Below are 22757 nucleotides of genomic sequence, written 5' to 3' on the forward strand. Positions count from 1 at the left end.
CTATCTTTAGGAGTGTCTTGTTGATTTCTTACTTGCATTCCAGGATTAGGTTTTCTAATAGACTGAAATTAGGGTAAAGGACTTAATCTGAGATAGTCTTCATAGCTGTGAAGAGATTACAGAAAAGAGAAAAATGTATTAAGGGTTCACATTTAGGGCACGATCAGGCCTTCTCGTAATTATCTTTTTTTTTTTTTTTTTTTTTTTTTTTTTTTTGCGGTACTCGGGCCTCTCACTGTTGTGGCCTCTCCCGTTGCGGAGCACAGGCTCCGGATGCGCAGGCTCAGCGGCCATGGCCCACGGGCCCAGCCGCTCCGCGGCACGCGGGATCCTCCCAGATTGGGGCACGAACCCGTGTCCCCTGCATCGGCAGGCGGACTCTCAACCACTGCGCCACCAGGGAAGCCCTTGTAATTATCTTTTTTTGTGTTCGTGTTTCACTTCAGGCTCAAATGAGACTGTGTAAGAAATTAAGTAAGGATACAAGGTAGTGTGGAACAGTGATGTTCGTACTCCTTCCCTGTCCCCCACCCCTGGAATCCTTCATTTAAATTAAACCTTATGAATGCCAAATATGTAAAACAGAAAATGGAACTATTTGTGCGTGTATGTGTCTGTCCATGGTGGGGCAGGGGTAGTGGGATGTATCCAAGAGCAGGCAGCCTGTTTCCATAGTAGGACAAGGCTTGGAGGTAAGATAGGTGTGCATTTAAACTCTGACTGTGTCACTTTTAATGCTCACGTGTGTTTTACTTAACATTTCTGAGCCTTAGTATAAATAAGTTTTGAGACATCTTTTCCAGAATTTTACTTTGGGAATTAATTGAGGAAAATATGCCCAAAGTGCCTAGGATACCACAGTCCCGCCCTTATAGTAGATTCTCAGTCAGTGTTAATTTCCTTTTATACATCTTTCCAGTTCAAATGTTCCCAGAGTTTGGGGGATGGGCTTTTCCCCACCATCTTCTCCTAGTCCCAAGGCTTAGAGCACATATTCTACTATCTGTGGGAAATTGTGGAAAATAAATTCTAGAGAGCAAAGGAAATTACCCACATAAAGCAAAGATTTCCATTAGGTAGGACAGAACCAATAAAAATTAATAGCACATGATCAGTGAGTCACCAACTATTATGAGGTAGATTATTTGAGCTTCTGATGGTTCTTTCCTTGACAGAAATATATAAGAGGTGTAGATTGGTAAGACCTATAAAACCCAAGAGACATTGAGAAGTCAGGAAAATTGTGGCATCGGACTGAAAGGTTTGTCTTTTGTATGGTCCCTTGTGTAATAATATAATAATAGCAAAAAAAATAACATTCAGTATGTACCAGGTACTCTTTTCAGTACTTTATGTACGTATTCAAACATTGTCATCCTTGCCACGACCCTATAAGGGAGTTGCTGTCATTCTTCCCATCTTGGGATAAGCAAAGGGAGGCATTGAGATAAATAACATGCCTGAGTCATGCAGTGAGTACGTGGCATTAGTGGGGTTTTAAACCCACAGAGCTTGGCTGCAGGGTCAGCATTCATACCCTCTGACCTGTATTGTGTCATATGTTGAGAAAAGCAAGGTATATGTGTTTTACCATAAATTTTTTGTGTACTGATGGTATTTGTTCATCTCTCCCTCCTAATGGTTAAGGACTTAGTTTCAAGACTCTACCTTTCTAGGTGAAAGGATGATGCCATTGTTACCTTTGGGAAATGTACAAGTAATTTGCAGAAAATCAGCTTGAAAAGCACTGGGCTCTGATGGATCCTCCAACACTTTTTACTTGTAAATATTGAATTGAGCAAGGTATATCTACCTTTACTATGTGTGAGAAAACCTTGTATGATACTTAGACTGAATGGCCTTACTGTCTTGATGTTGAGCGTATGAAGCTTTTAAACATGAAAATGTACCTCCTTAATTTTCTTTTTTAGTGTATTTTTTAAAAACTAAGATACACAAATAAATTAGTTTGAAGATATTTAATTTGTCAAACTCAAAGAACACATGGAAATCTAATCTCATATCTGAGATGAATCTTAAAAGATGTTGGATGTTAAATTTAAATTGAGTTTAACCGATGTCCCTTAATGGTTTGGGTGATGTATTCTTTCATCTAAATGACCTAGCTTCAGCTGTCGTCACTTAAGTTCAGTATCTGGATAATTGTACATCTTTCAGGTAGGTTGGCTGTCACATTCTCTCTCTTTTCCTTTCTGACACTGACAGTAGTTGATGATTTTTAATTACTGCCCCAAGGTAATAGCCAAGACAAGCATAGTTCCTTACACCATAATTTCATGTTAAATTGTATTAAATATGGACATTCAACATTTGAAAACTTTGCATTTTGTCTCTTCAACCTCTGCTACCTAATTACTACCAATACTTCAATTTTCTTAGTCTCAGCTTTCCATATTTGTGTAATGATGGGGTTAGAATTCCATTGGCCATTTCAACTCTTACATTTTATGATTTTGTTTAAAAACTTCAGGTGCCTTTTCCCTCTCAATTTGTGGTTCTTTATATTGTGAATATAGAAAAATACTAGGCCATCTCAGACAAGATACTTTCCATCAGTCCCGTGAGAGATGTTGAAGTAGTTCCTCCAAAATAACAGGCTTTGCCGTGATCCAATTATTATGTTTACCACTTGCTAATGAAGGATGAAATACCCGATAGCTGCCAATGCCTGCTTGTCTGTGACAGTAAACGGTGCATTGCGGTAACATAGAGCGCTTCGTCTATTATTTGATTGGTATCAAATAGCTGTTTTTGTTCCATGGCATAATCTGTGCAATGAAAAGCATGAAAAAGAATATTGGCTCAACTCCTCCTTACTCTAAGCGTGTTTCAGTGGGAAAAGTAGTGTCAGCGTGAGCATCACCATTTTTACCACCATTGTTTTCATTCAACAGTGGACATTTCTTCAGAGCACCACTGGTGGTACCTGAGCCATGCTTTATGGCCGGAAAAGTAACATTAGCCGGCTGATACTCATTGACGGCTTGCCATGTGCCAAGCACCATACCATGTCCTTTATGTGTAGTATATCACATAATCCTCATTACTCTTTACAAATGGGGAAACTGAGGCACAGGGTTTTTTTGTTTGGTTTTAGTAGTTTTCTCACTGACAGAGTGGAAAAGCTAGAATTCAATCCCAGATATTTGGGCTCTAGAGGCTACAGTTTTAGTCACTGTGCTATACCACCCTCAGTATCCTTGAAGGTAGATTTAAGTGAGTTTGCAATTGAGGAAAATTATTGCATATCAAAGATAGTGTAGCTTTCTTGGCAATTCAGATTATGAATGTCCTCCAAGATCCAACTTTCTAAAACGAAAAAAGAAAAAAAAATTGCATTTATTATGTCTAATATATTCCTTTTAGAGGAATTGTATAGTTTTATCATTTGACTGTTTACAGTGTTAAAAAAAATTAATGACACTCATTAAATAAATAGTAAGGCAGACTTTATTCAGGGTCACTGTGATAGGTGTAGGAACCACTGCAACAGAGTTTTGTAGTGGGGGAGAGAGATTGGACTTAACTCTGAATACAACAAGGCAAAGTAGGGATTTATAGCCAAGGAGCAGGGTGGGGAATCAGTGGATAGAAAATTACTAAAAGGAAACACAGGGAGTAAGGGGTGATTTTAGCCAAACCGACCTAACAGGATTCTTGCTAAAGGCCTATCAGAGGTAATCAGATATCACCTGGGCAACGATGATGGGAGGATAAGGAAACTGATCAGATATCGAGGGTGATCAAATACTGAAGATGGGGGATTCTGGCTAAACTGACTCAACAGGATTCTTACTAGAACTGGACTTTACAAAAAAGGACACAGGAACCCAAGGCTCAGTCACAGCAAGAGCTCAGAAGAGGCAGACCAAAGTTTGATCAAAGACAGAATGTTTTCCAGTAGGTAGTATGGTTTTCTTTATTGCTATTTTATTGTTTGATGTCATGTATGATCAGGAAGATAAGATCAAATTATATTGAAGTTCTTATAGGAAGATTCTTTTAACAATAACATTTAAGGTGTGATTTCCAGAAAATGCATTATCACAATTCAGATCCCTGATTATAATCTCTCTCTATATGTGGGAAAATGTAAGTTATCCAGATTTCTTGCTAAGAAATAGTTCCCCACTTCCTGATGCTGCTGGATCATTTTTCTCCCCTCTTGGGATAAGAGGAGAACCAGATAATAAGAGGCAGTTAAATGGCACATGAATTTCCTACCATTTATAGAAATATCATTTCATTACACCTTGAACAGATCTCTGTTTATTGGCTTGAGCTTCAGATGAAATAGTTGGCCAACATTTAGTGGTCATGTTTTATTAAAATGCACACTTAGAATCCAGTCCAGAACAGGAGATGCTCTCACTGTGAGAGGCACGTGGGGACTGAGAAGGACTTTGAAGTGAGCTGTTTTACCTTGTCCTGTGCACTCTAGGATGTTCTCACCAGTGGGGTGGTGGGTGAAGCTCTAGTGCTACTTAAATGTGTTCTCTTACTCCTGCTTCCCTCACTGGATCTCTCTCCTTCCTCCCACATGTTTTCATAGCTGAAAAGAGGATAGGACGCAGTTCCAATGTATTAAATAAAAAGCTGGAAACAATATGCAGGTAGATTATTATTGTTGTTCTTTGGCACAGTTCTTTTGTGAGAGAATTTTCCTTCAACATTTAGCTTCAGTTGTAGATTTTATAACTATCTTGTGAACAAAAAAAATCAAAAAGCAACTTAAGAAATATGTAACTTCCTATAGATTTGCCATTATTCAACGGTGATGTAGGATTTTTATGATGTAAGTTGCAGCTAAAAATAGCAAGGGAGCCATCTTGTGAAATACTGTTTGAACTGCAGGCCAGTGGCTTCTGGGCCAAGAGGAAGGCAGAATGATGTTCATGGTGAAACAAAAGGTCAGAACAACCCTTTGATTTAATTCCTTTAACTGACATATTTGTTTTGATGCATCTATACATTCTTTCCCAGCCTGACTAGGTACAACAGCAAGTACCTGCAGAATAGTATGTCCAGTGTATAGTTCATACTCAGGTTATTCAACACCTGAGCCCATAAGTTTGAGGAACGGTATTTGTAGCCTTGATCCCAAGTACGTGCTCTAAGTGACTGAGCTAATAGTTTAAATCTCAGCCTTAATGTTTAGTAAGTGTTTAACCTTGAACACATTGCTTCAATAAACAGTTTCGACATTCAGAGTGAAGATAATTAGTTGTACTTCATCTCATAGGATTGTGAAAGTTGAATTAAGTGTACATATGAAGGGACTGGCATTGTATCTGTCATGCAGTGAGAGAGAGAGAGAGAGAGAGAATGTTCAATAAATAATAGTGTTGGCCATTATTTTTATTATTGGTAATGACAATTATCTTTATTTTATTTTTGGTAATGAAAATATAGTAATAAAGTAATACCATAGCTGGGATAAAAGAGGAACTCTAATCAAGGTCACCCTACATACCGTTTGCTTCCTAATTTTGTATCCTTTTCTCCTGAAGAGACTCTCCCCCCATATTGTATAGCTTTAGGCCCATAAAACCCTGCCTCTGTCATAGGGTGTAAATCAGAATCACTTCTGTAGATATTTTAAAATACATATGCACATTCCCCTCCTCTCCCAGTGAAAGACAATAATTTTGGTGTTCCGGGGTGGATTTTTAAAATTTCCTTTGTGATTCTGATGTGTACCCTTGGTTTAAAACCAATGATCTAGAAGAACAATGCACTACTTTGTGAAAGTTCTGAAATGGTTGCATCTTTTTATCAAGACATTGTTTAGTTGTTTCTTAATTAGAATCATACTTTTCTGGAACTATATTTCTTCAGTGTTCGATTAGCTTCTTTGCTTATATGGCAGAGATGCGGGTTTGACTAGCTTTTTAAAAAAGACCAGGTGTGATTATCATTTCACTATGTTTTCTGAACAGCTGCCTCTTTTTCTTAGGTTGCTAACGGAGTACACTCTGAACTTATGTTGTTCTCCTCACCCCACCTCCAACATTTTATTCTTATGCCCTACAATTTTCTTTTTTTCTTTTGCGGTACACGGGCCTCTTGCTGTTGTGGCCTCTCCCGTTGCGGAGCACAGGCTCCGGACGCGCAGGCTCAGTGGCCATGGCTCACGGGCCCAGCCGCTCCATGGCATGTGGGATCTTCCCGGACTGGGGCACGAACCCGTGTCCCCTGCATCAGCAGGCGGACTCTCAACCACTGCGCCCCCAGGGAAGCCCTGCCCTACAATATTAATGTTTTTCTGCATCTAAAGTAATTTAAATTGTTTTATATTAAAATAATATTTTGATTGTTACTTTTAGGGGTTTTTTTTAAAAATAAAATTTGCACAAATCAATAACTTTCTTTTTTCTTGTCAGTCCTGAATAAAATTAAAAGGAGTAAAAAAATTAGTATAGCAGAACCATTTAGAACTGAGCATGTCTATTAAATAAAATATAGGATATTAATAAAATCCATAGGCATTTCTTTTTAATTCAACTTATTTTCTTGAACATCTGCTATGAGCAAAGCACCACACACTGTATGTAGAGGAAAGAAAAATGATTAAAACAGTGTCTTTGCTCCCAAGAAATTTGTCGTCCAGAAGAGAGAAAAAAGCATGTAACCAAATGGTAAGAATTCATGTTAGGGTCATACATAATCCCTCCAAAGGAAATAGAAAGTACTATGTGTGTTGAAAGAAGGCAAGATCACAGCTGGTTGAAAGGGAAAGGAATGACTGTGTGTTGAAAGTGGTGTATGGGGCGGGGTGGGGGCAGAAAGGACAGAAACAGTTGCAAATAACAATTGAAGGGCCACATTTGTACAAGTTAGAAGGAGCAAACAACATAAAAAATGTAAGGAATCAGAAGAGTCTAGCTTATTTTTTTCAGTGAATAATGATGACTGGTGTTACCAGAAGGTATTGATAGAACAATTGCATAACAGGGAGTTTTGGGGAAATAGGAATGGTGGTTTGCAAGTAGAGGCCTTGGAACACCTACGGGTTTTACAAACTATGGAGTATAAAGACTGAAACAGTGCTTTAGGGAGAATGGACTGTGCTGAGATGGATTTGGGTGAGAAAAGACCACAGTCAGTCTATTTTGATGCCCTGAAGTAGTGGCATTGTAACCACTGAGAAGCAGGGAAGGAGAATGGAAGGGTTGTGATGGAGAGGGGATCTGCTTCATTGCCTACAGAGCCATACAGCTTTGGGATGTGAGCTTGAGGAAGACTTGAGGACTCTGGCCCTTTGGTGACTGATTTAAATCTAACAAGATGGTGGTGGTGAGGCCATACGTGTTGGGTCAGGGTATTGTCCCCATGACACAGAGTTCAGGAACCTCCTCAGCACACCTGATATGGGGATGTCAGGGCTGGGGAAGGGGTAGGCTTCTATGAAAAAATGCTCCTTAAAGCAAGTCTTTATCAGACAATCCATAAGTTACTCAAGAAAAAGGTCACTAAAAAAGAGTGGCAAGACAAAGTGAATTAACATGGTAGTTATCTGCTAGTCATCCACGAAGAACAAAATCCTGAATTACTGGATGGAGGGAGATGAAATATGCTAATCTGATTATTTCAAAAGGAAAAGTACTATTCAGAAGTCAACACAATAAAGAGAAATCTCAAATCACAACCTGTGCGCAGAAGAGATTTTTAAGGATAACAAGAGAGTTAGTAGAGGGATACCTTTATGAGCATCTTTCCATAACCCCACGGTTTCACGAGAGCCACAACGAACCAGCTGTTTGAAAACATTTTAGGTCCAAGCTCTAAAAGCGAATCAGGTACTCTTGAAATCCTCAACACTTGAAAAATGAGAAACTGCCTCAGTAGAATGGAGAGGGGGCTGTAGTGAGGGGCAGAGAGTAGAAAGGGAGTTTCAGGAAGAATATATTTATTTAGATGTCCAATGGAAATGCACTAGGGCTACAGTGAGAACTAAAACGTGGTCCCTCACAGAACTTCTAATTGCAGAACTGATGATTACAATCTAGTGAGGTAAGTCTTAGGTTAAAGGAAATGTGTACACAGGAGGGGGACCAAGCCCAGTCTTGGGGGTATGTAGTGCGGGCTCAAGGAAGGCTTGTTGGAGAAATTAATTTCTAACCTAAGTAATGATGGAATTTTAGGGATCAGCCAGGTGAAGAGTGGTGGGAGGGGGAGGGTGTGCATTTGAGGTAAAGGACGAAACATAATCAGAGGGGATCAATATACAGAAGTAGTTTAGTTAATTTATTTGTATCTTTCATTTACATGGTACTTACTTTTCACAGAGTGAATTTTTTTCTTCAAAATAGTAACCAATTTGCTCAGCATTATTAACTGCATAATTATAAAATTTCCAACTTATTCATGATGCTTTAAAAAAAAAAGAATGTGCTGTTTCTGACCTTATTCTAGTCTTTTCTGTTCTTTTATGTTGTGTTACATCCCATTCTACACTAGCCCAAGCTGTTCTCTAAAGCTCTTCCATATGTCTTGATAAGATTACTTTTAGGTATTTCATATTTCCCTAAACATTGAAAATAAGGTATTTTTCCATCTCATTTAGCACATCTGAGATTGTGTTAAAATAGAATAATGCTGTTGGTTTCTGCATATTTATCATGCATTCAGCAATTTTGCTGAGCTTTACTCTATTCGACAATTTTCAATATTCTCCTGTATTTACTAGAAATTTAATTCCATCCACAACGAATATTTGTCTTCTTTATAATAATTATTCCTTTTATATGTTCACTGCCATTAAACCTGCTAGAACTTTCAGAATAATAAATAATAGTTGTAAAATGGATATCTTTTCCCCCCTGATTTTAAGGGGATTCCTCTTGTTGACCTTTAATACTAAGTATGATATTAAATGTTTTGAGATAGATATTCTTTGTCTTGATGAGACAGTAATTTTCTGTTCCTAGCTTTTAAGAACTATAATAAATGGTACAGATGGTTAATCAGATTGCTTTCTAATAGCTCTGGTAAGTCTTGATATCATGTAGAACAAATCTTCCCACGTCACTTTTTCCCCAAATATTCTTAGCTATTGGTCCTTTACTTTCTTTTATTACTTTTAGAAAATTCCATCAACTTGCACTGAAAATCCTTCAAAATATTTATTGCAGTTGCATTATACTTAACATACATTTGGTAAAACTGATACCTGTAGCTCTCTTCATTTCTTCAGGCCTTTTATGTCATTTATTTTGTAACTTTTTTGGTAATTTTATCTAGAAAATACTTATATATTAATTATTATATTTGTTCTTAGATATATTTATTAATATTGTTATAGAGATCTTTTGATTTTGTGTTGCATTTGATGGTTGGTTTTTCTGGGGGTATAGGAATGTTGTGTTGTGGATGATAAATGGCCAGACACTGGACCTAAAATACCTGGGTTTAAATCCCAGCTCCTCCACTTTATTAGCTGTGCAATCTTGGGAAAATTATTTAACCTCTCTGTGCTTCAGTTTCTCCATTTGAAAAATGAGAATAGGAGTACATATGTTATTTGGTTATTGTGAGAAGTAAACAAATCAATATGTTTAACTGATTGTAAGAGTGCCTGGCACATAATAAGCACATATGAGTATTTATTATTATTGGGTTGTTGTTTTCTTGACTTTGAATCCAGTATACCTGTTTTTGGCTTTATTACATAGACAAGCATGTTGTACAAAAAATAGTAATAGCTTCAACTTGTACTTTCTCATTTTATACCTTTTTTTCCCTAATTCTATAGCATTGACTCACAGTGTAGTGGAGAAGTCATAATGATGAGGTATTTTTCATGTTCCTGATCTTAAAGCCAATGCCTGGAAGTTTCACCTTAAGTATATGTTGGCTATTAGTTTTTTGATTAAAAACCAGGTTAAGGGCTAGGCCCGTGAGCCATGGCCGCTGAGCCTGCGCGTCTGGAGCCTGTGCTCCACAACGGGAGAGGCCACAACAGTGAGAGGCCCACGTACTGCAAAAAAAACCCAAAACAAACAAAAACAAACAAACAAAAAAACTACGGCACAGTGATGCCACAGAATATTAAAAACCACGTTAAGGACTTCTCTGGCGGCCCAGTGGTTAAGACTTCATGCTTCCACTGCAGGGGGCGCAGGTTTGATCCCTGGTCGGGGAACTAAGATCCTGTATGCTGCGTGGTGTGGCCAAAAAATAAATGAGTTTAAAAACAAAAACCAGGTTAATAAATTTCCTTCTGTGTCTAGTTCTGTTTTAGAGCGATCAATTTTATCAAATGCTCTTCTGCATCCTTATACCTATGAGGCCTTCGAGGTTACACTAGACCCCTATAATCAGGCCCTGGCAGGCCCTACCACCGTCCTCTGTCATTCAAGCCTCACTGGCCTCCTCAGTCTCCCTCACATGTGCCAGGCTCCCTTCTGCCTCAGGTCCTTTGCACCAGCTCATTCCTCTCTTCCCCTAGATATTTCCATGGCCCTCTGCCTTCACCTCTTTCAAATCTTTCCTCAACTGCCACCTTCTCCGTGGAGCCCACTCTGACCACACCATTTAAAATTACAATCCTACATGCCATATTCCTAATAACTCCCACTCTTTTCTATTTGTTACACCATGTAATGATTTCTAACAATTACAATTTATTCTGTTTATTTTCTTTACTGTCCAAAACTAGAGTAGCTCCATTTGAACAAAGAAGACTTTCTTCTTTTGTTCACTTATTGTATTTATAATGATTAACACATTGCAGTCAATAAATGTTACTTCAATAAGTTGAATGAGTGAATCTGTTGAGATAGTCATATTGTTTTCCCTTTCAATCTGCAAATGAGGTATATATTGCTTTAGCTGCTTTTCTGATGTTGAATGAATATAGATTTGTCACTTTCTTATAATTGTGTCAGCTTTTGCTTTAATAGTTTACAAAGTTACGGTGTTTGGCACAAACAGAATCATGATTCCTATAACATCTCTACTATTAGAGTACATAGTCACTCTCATATGTGAGTGTGTAGCCTTTAAATCTATTTGATCGATATTAATATTGCTATGCTGATTTTCTTTGGATAAGAATTTGCTAACAAGTCTTTTTCTATCCCTTTGTTTTTATCTGAACTGTGATATTTTTATATACTCTAATAATTCCTGTCTTTGCCTTTAGTCTGTTTACATAAATTGTGATTGTTGATATATTTGGGTTTTCTTCTATTCATGTTATTTTATGTCATCCTCTTTCTTTGTTTCTTCTTTCCCTATTTTTCTACCCTTTTGTTGGATTGATAGTGGTTGCTATTATTCTTTAACACATTTTTAGCTAATACTTTTAATTCTATATGTTAGCCAAACAACACTTAACTTACTTATTAAACCTCTATTTTCCCATCCATTGTGTTTACTGTTGTCCATTGTTTACTTTTAGTGTTTGCATGTGTGTGTTTCTGTGTGTGCATATGTTTTGCAGTTAGTAGTTGATTGAATTTTTGACTTCTTTTCCCATTTCTCTGCCCACTTTTGTTTCTCCTATGCTGTTTTCCTACTAGGCTCCTTTCTTTTTTCTGAAGTATATAATTTCTCAAGCACACCTAGATAGTTATTTTAGTAGGAGCTCCCTGGATGGTAAGGTTTCTTGGATATTGTAAGTCTGAAAATTGCTAAAATAGGTCCCTCATTATTTTTTGATAGTTTAGCTAAATATAAATTTTCAGGATGATGGTTATGTTTTATCAGCACTTTGAAGATGTTACTCCATTATTTTACAATGACTATTATTGCTCATGTATTGTTCCTTTTTAAGTAATCTTTTCCCTCCTTCTAGCTGATAGCTTTTTGGATTTTATCTTGATTCCAATATTCTTTGGTTTCTCTATTATGTGTCTAGGTGTGGATTTTACATTTATTTACCATATTCAATACTGAGTGCACTTTCAATATGGATCCACAGATCTTCAATTCTTGAAAATTCTCAGTTTAAATACTGTTTCTGTTTTAGTCATTCCATTTTCTTCTTCTGGACTTACATGATTGTAATTCTCATGTCTCTGTCTCTAAAGGCCTCCTTCATGTTTTTAATTTTCTGTCTCTAAAGGCCTCCTTCATGTTTTTAATTTTAAGTCCCCTTTCCTTTCTGAGTTGGGTTCTTCATGAATTATTCAACATCACCTTCAAATTCATTAATTCTTTCTTCACCTCTATCAGTCTATTTCATCTATTTTATTTCTTTAAAAATTAGTATGTTTCATTTCCAAGATTTCTTACACATCCCCTTTCTTATCTGTCTATTCATATCTTTATACCTTTTTATCGCATAATTTCACTAAAAATTTTGTTTTTATCTCTGGATATTCTAATATACCTCTTTCAAAATTTAAGTTCAGACTGTCCCATGAAATTATTCTCATTTAGATAAATTCCTGCTTTAGTGGTTGTTTGTGGTTTTGTTTCTTAGCATTTGCATTATTCATAGACTTTTGTTTAGAGGCTTATGTTGAGTGGTTTATATTCTACTCTTTTTCACTCTCCTTTTACTTCTCACTGTTTATCTACGGGTCCTTGCAGAATTTCCTGACACATGACATTAACATTTTATGTCTCAGTATAGACTATTTCGAGGCTTTTCTTGGGTCTGTCCTACTACCAGTGCTAAAATGCTGCATATTGAGAGTACCTGAGTAGATTTAGTATTTGAATAGACCTAGCTTAGCCACTTCCTAGCTGGCCTCTTATATTACAGAGATCCGAGTAAAATATGGGACCAAACTTATGCTAACCCAGCTTTTTAAGTGCAGTGTTGTTTTTTGGGGTATTTTTGCGGTATGCGGGCCTCTCACTGTTGTGGCCTCTCCCATTGCAGAGCACAGGCTCTGGACGCGCAGGCCCAGCGGCCATAGCTCACGGGCCCAGCCGCTCCGCGGCATGTGGGATCTTCCCGGACCGGGGCACGAACCCGTGTCTCCTGCATCGGCAGGCGGACTCCCAACCACTGCGCCACCAGGGAAGCCCAAGTGCAGTGTTTTAATGGGAGTATTCCTCACACACACATTGCTATTTTTGGTTTTCAGTGTAGCAAATCTTTGTCTATTTGTGTACCTTCATTAATGTTTAAAGAAAAGCTGGTAGATATCGTATTTAGTTGATTTTATTAATAACTTGGAATTTTTTGAAGCAGTGCTTTCTTCATCTTTGTGTCTGCAGTATCTTGCACAGTGTTTGGCATGTAATATTGAATACTTTTTCATCAAACAGAATTAAATCATACTTATTGCTGTGGTGATATTTGATTTCTGTGTAGAGCTTGCTACCTTATGATATAAAATTGATCAAACGTAAAATAATAGTAATGCATTTTTTCTTATCTAAATTTCTTCTCCGTGAGATTGGGGTAATAGAACCTACTTCCTAAATTTTTGGTCAGAATTACTTAGATGTGTATTTTAAGCTGGGTTTAACTTTAGAATGAACTATATGAATGCAATTTCAATTTATTGTTGCTTTTATCCTTGCTGTTGTCAATAAATGTAATCATAAACTACTGTTTCTACATTGGAAGCTGGCTAAGAGATTAAAGATCTGCATGAACTGCCTATTAGTCAAATAGGGCTCTTAAACCTAGAGTATGTATGCTGCAGCCAACAAGTCTAAACAGTTTAACTATGGTACTTAATTTCAGGCAGTCTGAGGCAGAGGGTAGAAAAGCTGCTATTATCCAAGTGTTGCTTATTACAAGTTTAGTCTGACGTTTTTCAATAGAACTGAACTTGTTTGTGAAAGTTGGCCACTTGACAGTCTTTCAGTAAATATTCCAAGTACTCATAACCAATAATGTATTTGGGGTTTATCAATGTATCGTTATGGATATTTGATATTTCCCAGGAACAGGTATATTTGTAAGTAACAACCCAAGGTCTACATATTAAGGCTGGAGACGAAAGGCAGAAGTCTAAATTTGAACATTTCAGATCACAAATGCAGACATGTTAGGTTCAGGACAACTTCAGCCCTGAAAGTGAAGTGAAAGTTTGCCTGTTTGGTCAAGAAGAGCCCTGGTAGGACCAGTAGCAGAGGCGATTGGGTCTTTTCTGCACTGCCTCTCGGTAAAAACACTTTGCCTCTACATAGAATTTGTGTTCTTCTTTTGACATACAGCATCGTTATATTGTTGTGTAGTTGTATTTATCCTTCATTTCTTTATGGTTCTGCCCTAGGAGTTATATTTAGAGAATCATTCTCCTGTCCTTTCATGTATATTTTATGGTCACATTTTCTTTATACTTGATTATTTAATCTATCTGGTAATATTTAGTGTATACCATGAGGCAAGGACATAATTTATTTCTAAGTGGCTTACTATTTACCCCATCATTGTTTACTTAATAATCAATTCTAATTGATTCTCTAACTCTACATTGATATGAAATGTCATATTTAGCAAACAGTACATTCAGTTATATGCTGGGTCTTTTCTATGCTTTCTGTTGTTTTCATTCATTAATTCTCCACATAGTTTTAATTATTAAAACTATAGATAACGTAGTTTTAATTTGGAAGTAAATTTTGCCTCACATTAGTCATGCTTTTAAATATTTATTGACTTATTGTTAATTTTATCCCAGATGAATTTTAGGATCATTTCATTAGGTTGTAAAAATTTTAAAAACTATGGAATTTTGATTGCAAAGATAGTAAATTTAGTAACTAGTGGGAGAGAAATGTAGTTCTTTTATGAGTTCACATACAGAAACATTGCATTTCTCTGTATGCTTTTATTTTTCTCTACCCTCTTTCTAAAGTTTTGTAAAGTTTTTAGGTTTATATGTCAGTCAACCAGTCAAGAAATATTTATTGACTGTCAATTAATGCACTAGTTAATAAGCCAGTAAGGTTTTGGAATTATAGTCTTAACAACATACAAGTAAACAATAAATCAGTCTCTATACTCATGGGACTCATAGTCAAGTGAGGAATGAGGTATTAAATCAATTGTTGCAAATAATTAAATAATTGCAATGTGCACAGTGTTTGAAGGGGTATTATTTATTTGTAGTATTAATAAATTCTGCCAGAAAAGTGACCTGTCCACTTGGGGCTGTTCAGATGGGGTGACATATATGGGCCTCCTGCTAGGTAATCCACTTACAGTGGACCTGCAATAGCTTTCTGCGGAAAGCCCTTCCCTTAAAGTGATGTGAAGACAAGATGATAGCTATTCTGGTGCTGTATTTATGTAAATGTCAGGGGTTAGCCTACAGGCTTCCATCCAGATGTCTAGCACAGACTATGTACGGTCTCTCAGATTTGACTCTGTCTTATTCTGTAGTGTATTGGTCAATATTAGGTAGCTGGGGGTGGGGGGGGGGGAGCCCTAAACTGTAGTGCTTGCCAATTTCTGAGGTGTAAGTATTCCTACTACAGTTGATTTCATACTATCAATGTGAAGTCAGCTGACTTGCAGAATTCCTGAGAATGTAACCACTGATCTCTTCAAGACAGCTTCAGGGTATCTTTGAAACGCCCTCCTCCTCCCAGGTCCTATCCTCTGGTTTCTGCCTCACCCCGCCTCCTCCAAGGTCAGGCCCCATCAATCTTCAGTCTTGTCTGTTCCCTTAAGCTCTTGGGAAGCTGGATTGCCTGCCGCTCTTATAACTTTCTTGCCAAGCATATGTGATGCTATAACTTGACAGCTGCTCTCCTCAGGCAAAGCATTTTGAGCGTGAACACCTTAATTTAGGAGTTAAAAGAAAACAAAATTTAATATGGTTTCTTTTCCATTTTCTTCTTGCCAAGACAGTCTGTTTCACCCTGAGGCAAGGAAGGTGCTGCTGACTAACCACGGGAAAGGGTCAGGAAGTCCAGACAACCACTAAGATTAATAGTTTAAAAGCTTGGCATACTGTATCGCTTAGAGTCAATGGATACTTTTTGTAAGTCCATTAGTAATATCAAGTCATTTAACCAGGGTCTGTTCTTGGGTTAGACCCTGTGGTGTATCCACGGAGAGGAGACCACTCTTATTTTATGCAGGGAAGAGGAGAAAACGTGAGAAACATCCCCTGAACAACCACGTGATCCTGTCACCTGGGCAGATGTTTAGGGTGTCGTTGGCATGCCCTTTATGTCAGAAAATGGCTAGGTGACTTTGTGTGTGTGCACTGGGTGACTGTGTGAGGGCAGCCACCTCTGAGGCACAGATTCAGCTGGAGAGCTCAGCGTAACGGGGTTGAGAGAAACACTTGGAAGGTGAAGCAGGAAGAGACTCAGAGAAGAATCATATCAGGATCCTTCAACCCTACTCCCTTCATTCTCCCTTCTGCTAACTTTGGAGATGATAAAGAGGAAGTACAGAGATGCCACAAGGAACTGGTTTCTGTTTTTTGATCAATGAAAGGTGATTGGCTTTCCTTACATCTAGAATTCTTTGGATTTGGGGCCATTTCATTTGTGATATAAATAGACTTTCTGAGGAAGTCCTCTGTTCCCTTTTCTGAAGATGTTCCAGTGGCTTCTGGGCCGAATCTGAGTCAGTGATGGATGAAAAGTTGGAGCCCTTTTTTCCTATGCCCTTTTAACTTGTGTGGGGCAGATCAAATTGAGCCCTCTGATACTCAGGCTTTTATTTTTTAAACAAACTGCAGAGCCTATTTATAGCAATGCCACAGTCAGTATTAAAGAAAACGTTGTATCTTTTCTTTTTGATCCTTGACCCTTTCTGGAGGTAGGTTACTTCTTATGGATATAACTTTGAAGGCATTCGTCCTCTTACGCAAGAAGAGAAAATGGGATGGTATGGGATAACTCAGATGCCTGTCCTGCTTCAGGTCACATGGTTATTCATCTGGAGAGGCAATAAAATAGTGTTGGATCTTAGCAGGACTCTCTGTAATAATCAGAGAACCCAGGTCAAACCAGTCCACACTGCTGATTTAGCGAGGCTCTCTTGTTATTGGTATTCTGCTTATTGATGCTAGAATAGAGGACCGGGTAGAACTTGTTGAGTTCCATCTTGGATAGTGTACAGAAATGGTGCACCGTCCCAAATAGTCCAGTTTAAGCATTCTGTCTAACCCTTGTGATGGGCTTTTTCTTCTTCAAGTTACCTTGATACAAGACTTCTCAGCCTTTTTCACACTTGCCCTGGATGGACCTTTGTACATATTGCCCTGATGTTCAGCATTCCAAGGCATTGGTAGATAAGAGCAGATGGAAGGTAAATGAGTTAAATGTGTAGACAGCTTACATCATGTTCCCCAAGCAGTCAGCAGGTCTGAGAAGCAGAAAGGTAGCTGTGAACTGGAGGCTGCCATGAGGAATTAGGAAACCTTGCTCTCAAGTTCTGTGAGGTACACATCTATGTGAAAGGCCAATCAGATGCCAGCCCCCTTCTTTCCGGCCAACACTACTTGAACCACACTCCTTTGAAGAGACTCTTACATGCCCCACCAGATCAACCACGATTCTCACTGAGGCTGGGAAATAGATTTCAGCCACAAAAACTAACCAAACTACTATTATACTGTGCTTACAAGTATGAAAATATGACCAGGAATTCTCAGACACTTGAAGAAAGTCACCTAAATGAAGGAAGTGTAGGATTTCTCTCAGGGAATAGAGTTAATTTATGGTACAACATTGTTAAAACAAAGAAATGAATGTAATTGTTATTTTCATGGCGTAAGAACCGACTAATGAAAACAGGCAAAGTTCTTGAAAATTAAATACATTTGAAAAAACCCACAACCCTCAATCGATGAATTGACTAGCAATGAATACCAAATTAACTGAATAGGAAGAAGAGAAAGATGGAAATATTATGGGGAGGAAAATGTATGCGCTAAAATGACCAAATATTAGCCCATCCTCTCCTCCCCCAGGGCAAGTTTTGTGAGGGAGCCACATTAGGACTGGATTTGGGGGGATGATACGAATCCCTTTGATAATATATACGCTTTTTGTTTCCAACAAATAGAACATCCAGATTATTTTCAAAAAACAATGAAACAAATTTAAAAAATTGGCCATTATAAAGCCACAAAGAAAATCTCAGTAAATTCCCAAAAGTAAAAATCATACAGGCCATACTCTTTGATAGTTATAGTCGTAAAACTAGAAAGTAGCAACAAACTGCCAATCTTAAAATCCCGATCCACATTCTTGAGTAAAAGAGGAAATTAAAACTAAAATTCCAGATTAATTTAATGTGAAAGACAATGAGAGGATTACATAGCAAATAAAATACTCTATGTACTTCTAGAAAACGTGCATTCTTTACCTCAAACATGTTTGTAGACATTGCTTTTGTTCTTAAAAGGGGGGGGAATAAAGTTGAGCTGATTCAATCATAACAAGTAGAGCCATCCTTGCACAAAATTGAAAAGCCTTCAGAATCCTCAGAACTTTAACAAGGTTTCGTAATTTTAAGTTTTTATTTATTGCTTTTTTGTAGGTACTTGAATGGAAACAAAATTTAAAAGTTGTTATTAAACTTTAAATAATTTAAGCATATTTGAATACTCTTAAATGAAGGCAACACACTCTTAGTAAATGGCAATGAAAACTTTGTAGTCGACAGGATTAGCAGTATAGAGAGGTGGAAGTAAATTTAATGAAAACATTGACTTTATTACATGTGTTATTCCCTCAGTTTTCATCATCTAGTTTAATTGGAACACTAGCTATATTTTGTAGATTGTTAAAATATTTGTTTATAAGAGGATTTTGCATTAAAAGCTTATGTGGTATAAAGCAATTCTTAATTAGTTGAAATCTAGGATTGATATCTTATAATATTTGGGAATTTCTGAATCAATCTTGAGGTCATATGTTTTAAACTATTACTCATTTATAAACAGCTGAATTCTTCTTCTTCTTTGTGTTTTTTAGGATTTGGAAACATCTCACCACGCACAGAAGGGGGAAAAATATTCTGTATCATCTATGCCTTACTGGGAATTCCCCTCTTTGGTTTTCTGTTGGCTGGAGTTGGAGATCAACTAGGAACCATATTTGGAAAAGGAATTGCAAAAGTGGAAGATACATTTATTGTGAGTACAACAGCCTTTTAACTACATATGCTAATCATCTAAATTTTAAAAATATTGTAACTTTTCTCTTCACCTCAGATACAGTTAGACGTTCAGTTACTGGGTTTTCTGTAACAATTTATATGCACCTCTATTTGTAAGTAACTCACTGTATAGTTATTTTTATACTTCTTCAAATGAATACATTAATGAATGAGAAAAAGCAAAATATAGGAAAAGAAGTAGAAATCTGACAGTCCTGGGTTCAAATTTCAGATGTATTGTCTCCTAGCTATATTCACTTAACCTAGTTATTTTACCCTTAAATCTCCATTTTGCCATTTATATAATGTGAATAATGATACTGATGATGAGGCATTACTCTGAGAGTTAGAGATATTATAAGTGAAAGCCTAACATAGCTAGTAAACTTCAAATAGCCCTTTTGTGAAGAATCAAATAATACATAGCAAACACGATAAAGGGGATCATATAACTTAAGTTAGCAATGTTATTGATAGAGATTTAACTAAGGGATGTAATTTAGTAGAACCAAAAGTAATACACATGAAGATGTTCATGGGTATATATTCAATAGAAAAAATAAAATAAAATGAAAATGCTCTAGTTAGATCTTAAGTGAAAAATATCATGAAGACAAGCTTCTATTCTTGAAAAAAAATTATGAATAAAGAAAATAATTGTGTTAGAGAGTGAGATTATAAATGATTTGTTAGTACTGTCACTACTATTACAATACATTTTATTTATTATTCAATAATTTATCTTTTCATAAAAAATTCAACAAAGTATTTAACTCTATTGATGAAATAAGACCACTGAGTATTAGTTTTTCAATTTAAATTATAATTCCAGTTTTAGCATTAGATATGTTTCATATTAAGTTCAAAGTTCATTCTCAAATATTTTTACGTTAGAGTAAAGAAGGCATGGTTCTTCCCAACTAGTTGTTTTATCCTTTTTTGGTGTTATACTTTTCTTATATTGATACTAAAAGTATCTTGTATTACATTAACTTAGAGGGAAGGTTAGTGGCATGAACTTGATAATGCTGAATTGTTTTTCATTCATTCATTCAACAGATGTTTGAGTGACGACAGGATGCTGGAGAATGTTTTTCATGCTGTATCCACATCAGTGCATAAAATAAATCCCATGCTCTGGTAGTGAATACATCCCAGTAGTCAAGATTCAACATTTAGTACTCTGTTCTGAGAACTTTACAAACAAGAATTCACTTAACTCTCATGTATATGCTAAGGGTGATAGACTAGAGAAACTTTTATTTCCACTTTCCATTCGATGGTTTTATAGATCTTTATCTCTAGAAAATGTTCAAGCTCTAAAATTCAGTGATTTTTATACGGTGGGGATGTGACGTATAATTGTCATGGTAGATAAGACAGATCCAGGGAGATGAAAATATATAGTGATAATGAGAAAAAAAGATATGGAGATAAATGGCTATATGTACATACTTCACTTACTATGTTATGCTGTAGATATTTCTGAGAAGGGAAAGAGTGAAAAAATATGGGTCCTCTGAGGGCAGCTGTAGCTTAGGGCTGTTGAAGACTTATCCTTGCCTACATATCATGTCTGGTATATTTAGTTGTACAGCTTAAGGCCATAGAACAGAGAGGTAGTTCATCTGGTTCACATGGGAATCAACTTTAAGTCTGTTAGTATTTCACTTTAACCAATTGAAGAATGATAGGAAAATGTGGTAGGAGTGAGAGGGAAAAGTCTTCATGAAATTAATAATTTTATCAATTATCAACAGTAGATATTTAATTCATGGTTCAGTTTTCTCCATTTCATATATTTCTAGATTATCTTTGGCAAGCAATGAGTTGTATGCCTATAGAATAGAAATATTTCAAAAGTAGTTCAGGTAAACAAAGAACAATGTAAGTCTGAAATTTTATTCTCGGAGCAAATGTAATTTACTTTAGAAAGTAATTTACCTGTTGTAAAGCTAGGTAAGGGTAAAGCAGCATCATTATTAGCATTGGTTGTTTTCAGTTATTCATGTTATACCCAATATTTGTAAGTAAGTACAATTAAAATTAATTATAAGAGGGAATAAAATACCATTCTCATTTACTAATTTGCTGATAACAGTGTATTGATATATAGGTCAATTTCACAGGTACATTGATAGTCTATCTCAATCGATTTCTCCATCTCTCTCTCTCATCCTTAGAAGTGGAATGTTAGTCAAACCAAGATTCGAATCATCTCAACAATCATATTTATACTGTTTGGCTGTGTACTCTTCGTTGCTCTGCCTGCAATCATATTCAAGCACATAGAAGGCTGGAGTGCCCTGGACGCCATTTATTTTGTGGTTATCACTTTAACAACCATTGGCTTTGGCGACTACGTTGCAGGTAAGTTTTTGCTGGTACTGACACTGCTCTCCTAACCCTTGTCCTTTAGTTAGACTTTTCTCTTGGGTTTGCAGGACAACACAGTGACTGTCTTTGTTTCCCAGGGCTGTCATAACAAAGTACCACAAACTGGGTGGCTTTAAACAAAAGGAAGTCATTCTCTCATAGAAGTTCAAAATCAAGATGCCAGCAGGGGCAGGATCCTTCTGAGACTGGTAGAATCCTTGATTGCTTCTTCCCAGCTTCTGGAGGAAGAGACCATCAGTCCTTGCTGGTCCTTGGCGTGCAGCTGCGTCATTCCCATCTCTGCTTCTGTCATCACATGGCATTCTCCCTGTGTTCCTGTCGCTGTGCCCAAATTTCCCTCTTCTTATAAAGACACCAGTCATATTGAATTAAAAGCCCACTCTACTCCAGTATGAATTCATCTTAACTAATTACATTTGCAAGGGCCTCATTTCCAAATAAGGTCATGTTCCAAGGTACCAGGGACTTCGACCCATATTTTTGGAAGACACAATTTCATCCATAACAGTGACAGAGCCAAAAAAAAAAAAAAGGTGGGGGGGAGTCATTCCGTGACAGTGAAGGTAAGCAAAAAAGTACAGTTGAATATTTATTTTTCATTCTATGAAAGAAATTTAAATTGCTGGTTGTTCAGAATTTATAGTCCCACCCTAATTTCAGAAACCATTTATCTGCATCTTATTTATTTATTTTTTAGCGGTACAAGAATTCAAGTTTAAACCATCATTGCTCTTTTTACTAGGGCTTTTCATGTCTTAGGGCTTTTTCCCCGTTTTATTGAGAAATAATTGACATACATCACCGCATAGGTTTAAGGTGTACAGCAGGATGGTTTGATCATGAAATGAAATGATTACCATAATAGGTTCAGGTAACGTCCATTCTTCTAATGCAGTCTGCCTTGATCTCTGGGGTGCCGAGGGTGCTTCAACCTCACTTCCGTGTCCTAGGCTTCTCTCAGTGGTGTCTTGTCCTCGAATAGTTGTTAGTTGTTCTTCTCATGATGGGGAGCAAAGTCAGGAACAAGCTATGTCACCATCTTGGTGACATCACTCTCTTATGCTTTGGTTTTAGAAACACGTGCAAACTTTAGAAGATGTTCTTAGCTACTTAAAACCTTCTTCTCTAAGATATTTCTCTCCTTTAATGTTCAATTCTAATGTCAATGTTCTGACCTTTTTAATATTTTGTCCACATTTTTAAATAGATGGTTTTTAAAAACTTTTTCCTTCTCTATATATGTTATTTCAGTTGCTGTTTGCTTTATTGTTGTATCTCTTAGGTCTTACATTCCTGT

At 36.9% G+C, this 22757-nt stretch overlaps 1 protein-coding gene across 5 annotated transcripts in view; it reads left to right on the top strand.

Annotated features, from left to right (window-relative positions):
• Positions 1–22757, top strand: part of KCNK2 (potassium two pore domain channel subfamily K member 2) — a 221894-nt gene that overhangs the window by 129350 nt on the left and 69787 nt on the right. For all 5 annotated transcript variants that reach the window (XM_019918636.3, XM_073803350.1, XM_019918637.3 and 2 more), the window contains exons 4-5: positions 18880–19040; positions 21247–21433. In XM_019918636.3, the coding sequence (XP_019774195.2) occupies positions 18880–19040; positions 21247–21433 (348 nt within the window). The remainder of the gene's footprint in view (positions 1–18879; positions 19041–21246; positions 21434–22757) is intronic.

The sequence above is a fragment of the Tursiops truncatus genome, chromosome 1, assembly GCF_011762595.2.
Source record: "Tursiops truncatus isolate mTurTru1 chromosome 1, mTurTru1.mat.Y, whole genome shotgun sequence".
NCBI classification, from domain to species: domain Eukaryota; kingdom Metazoa; phylum Chordata; class Mammalia; order Artiodactyla; family Delphinidae; genus Tursiops; species Tursiops truncatus.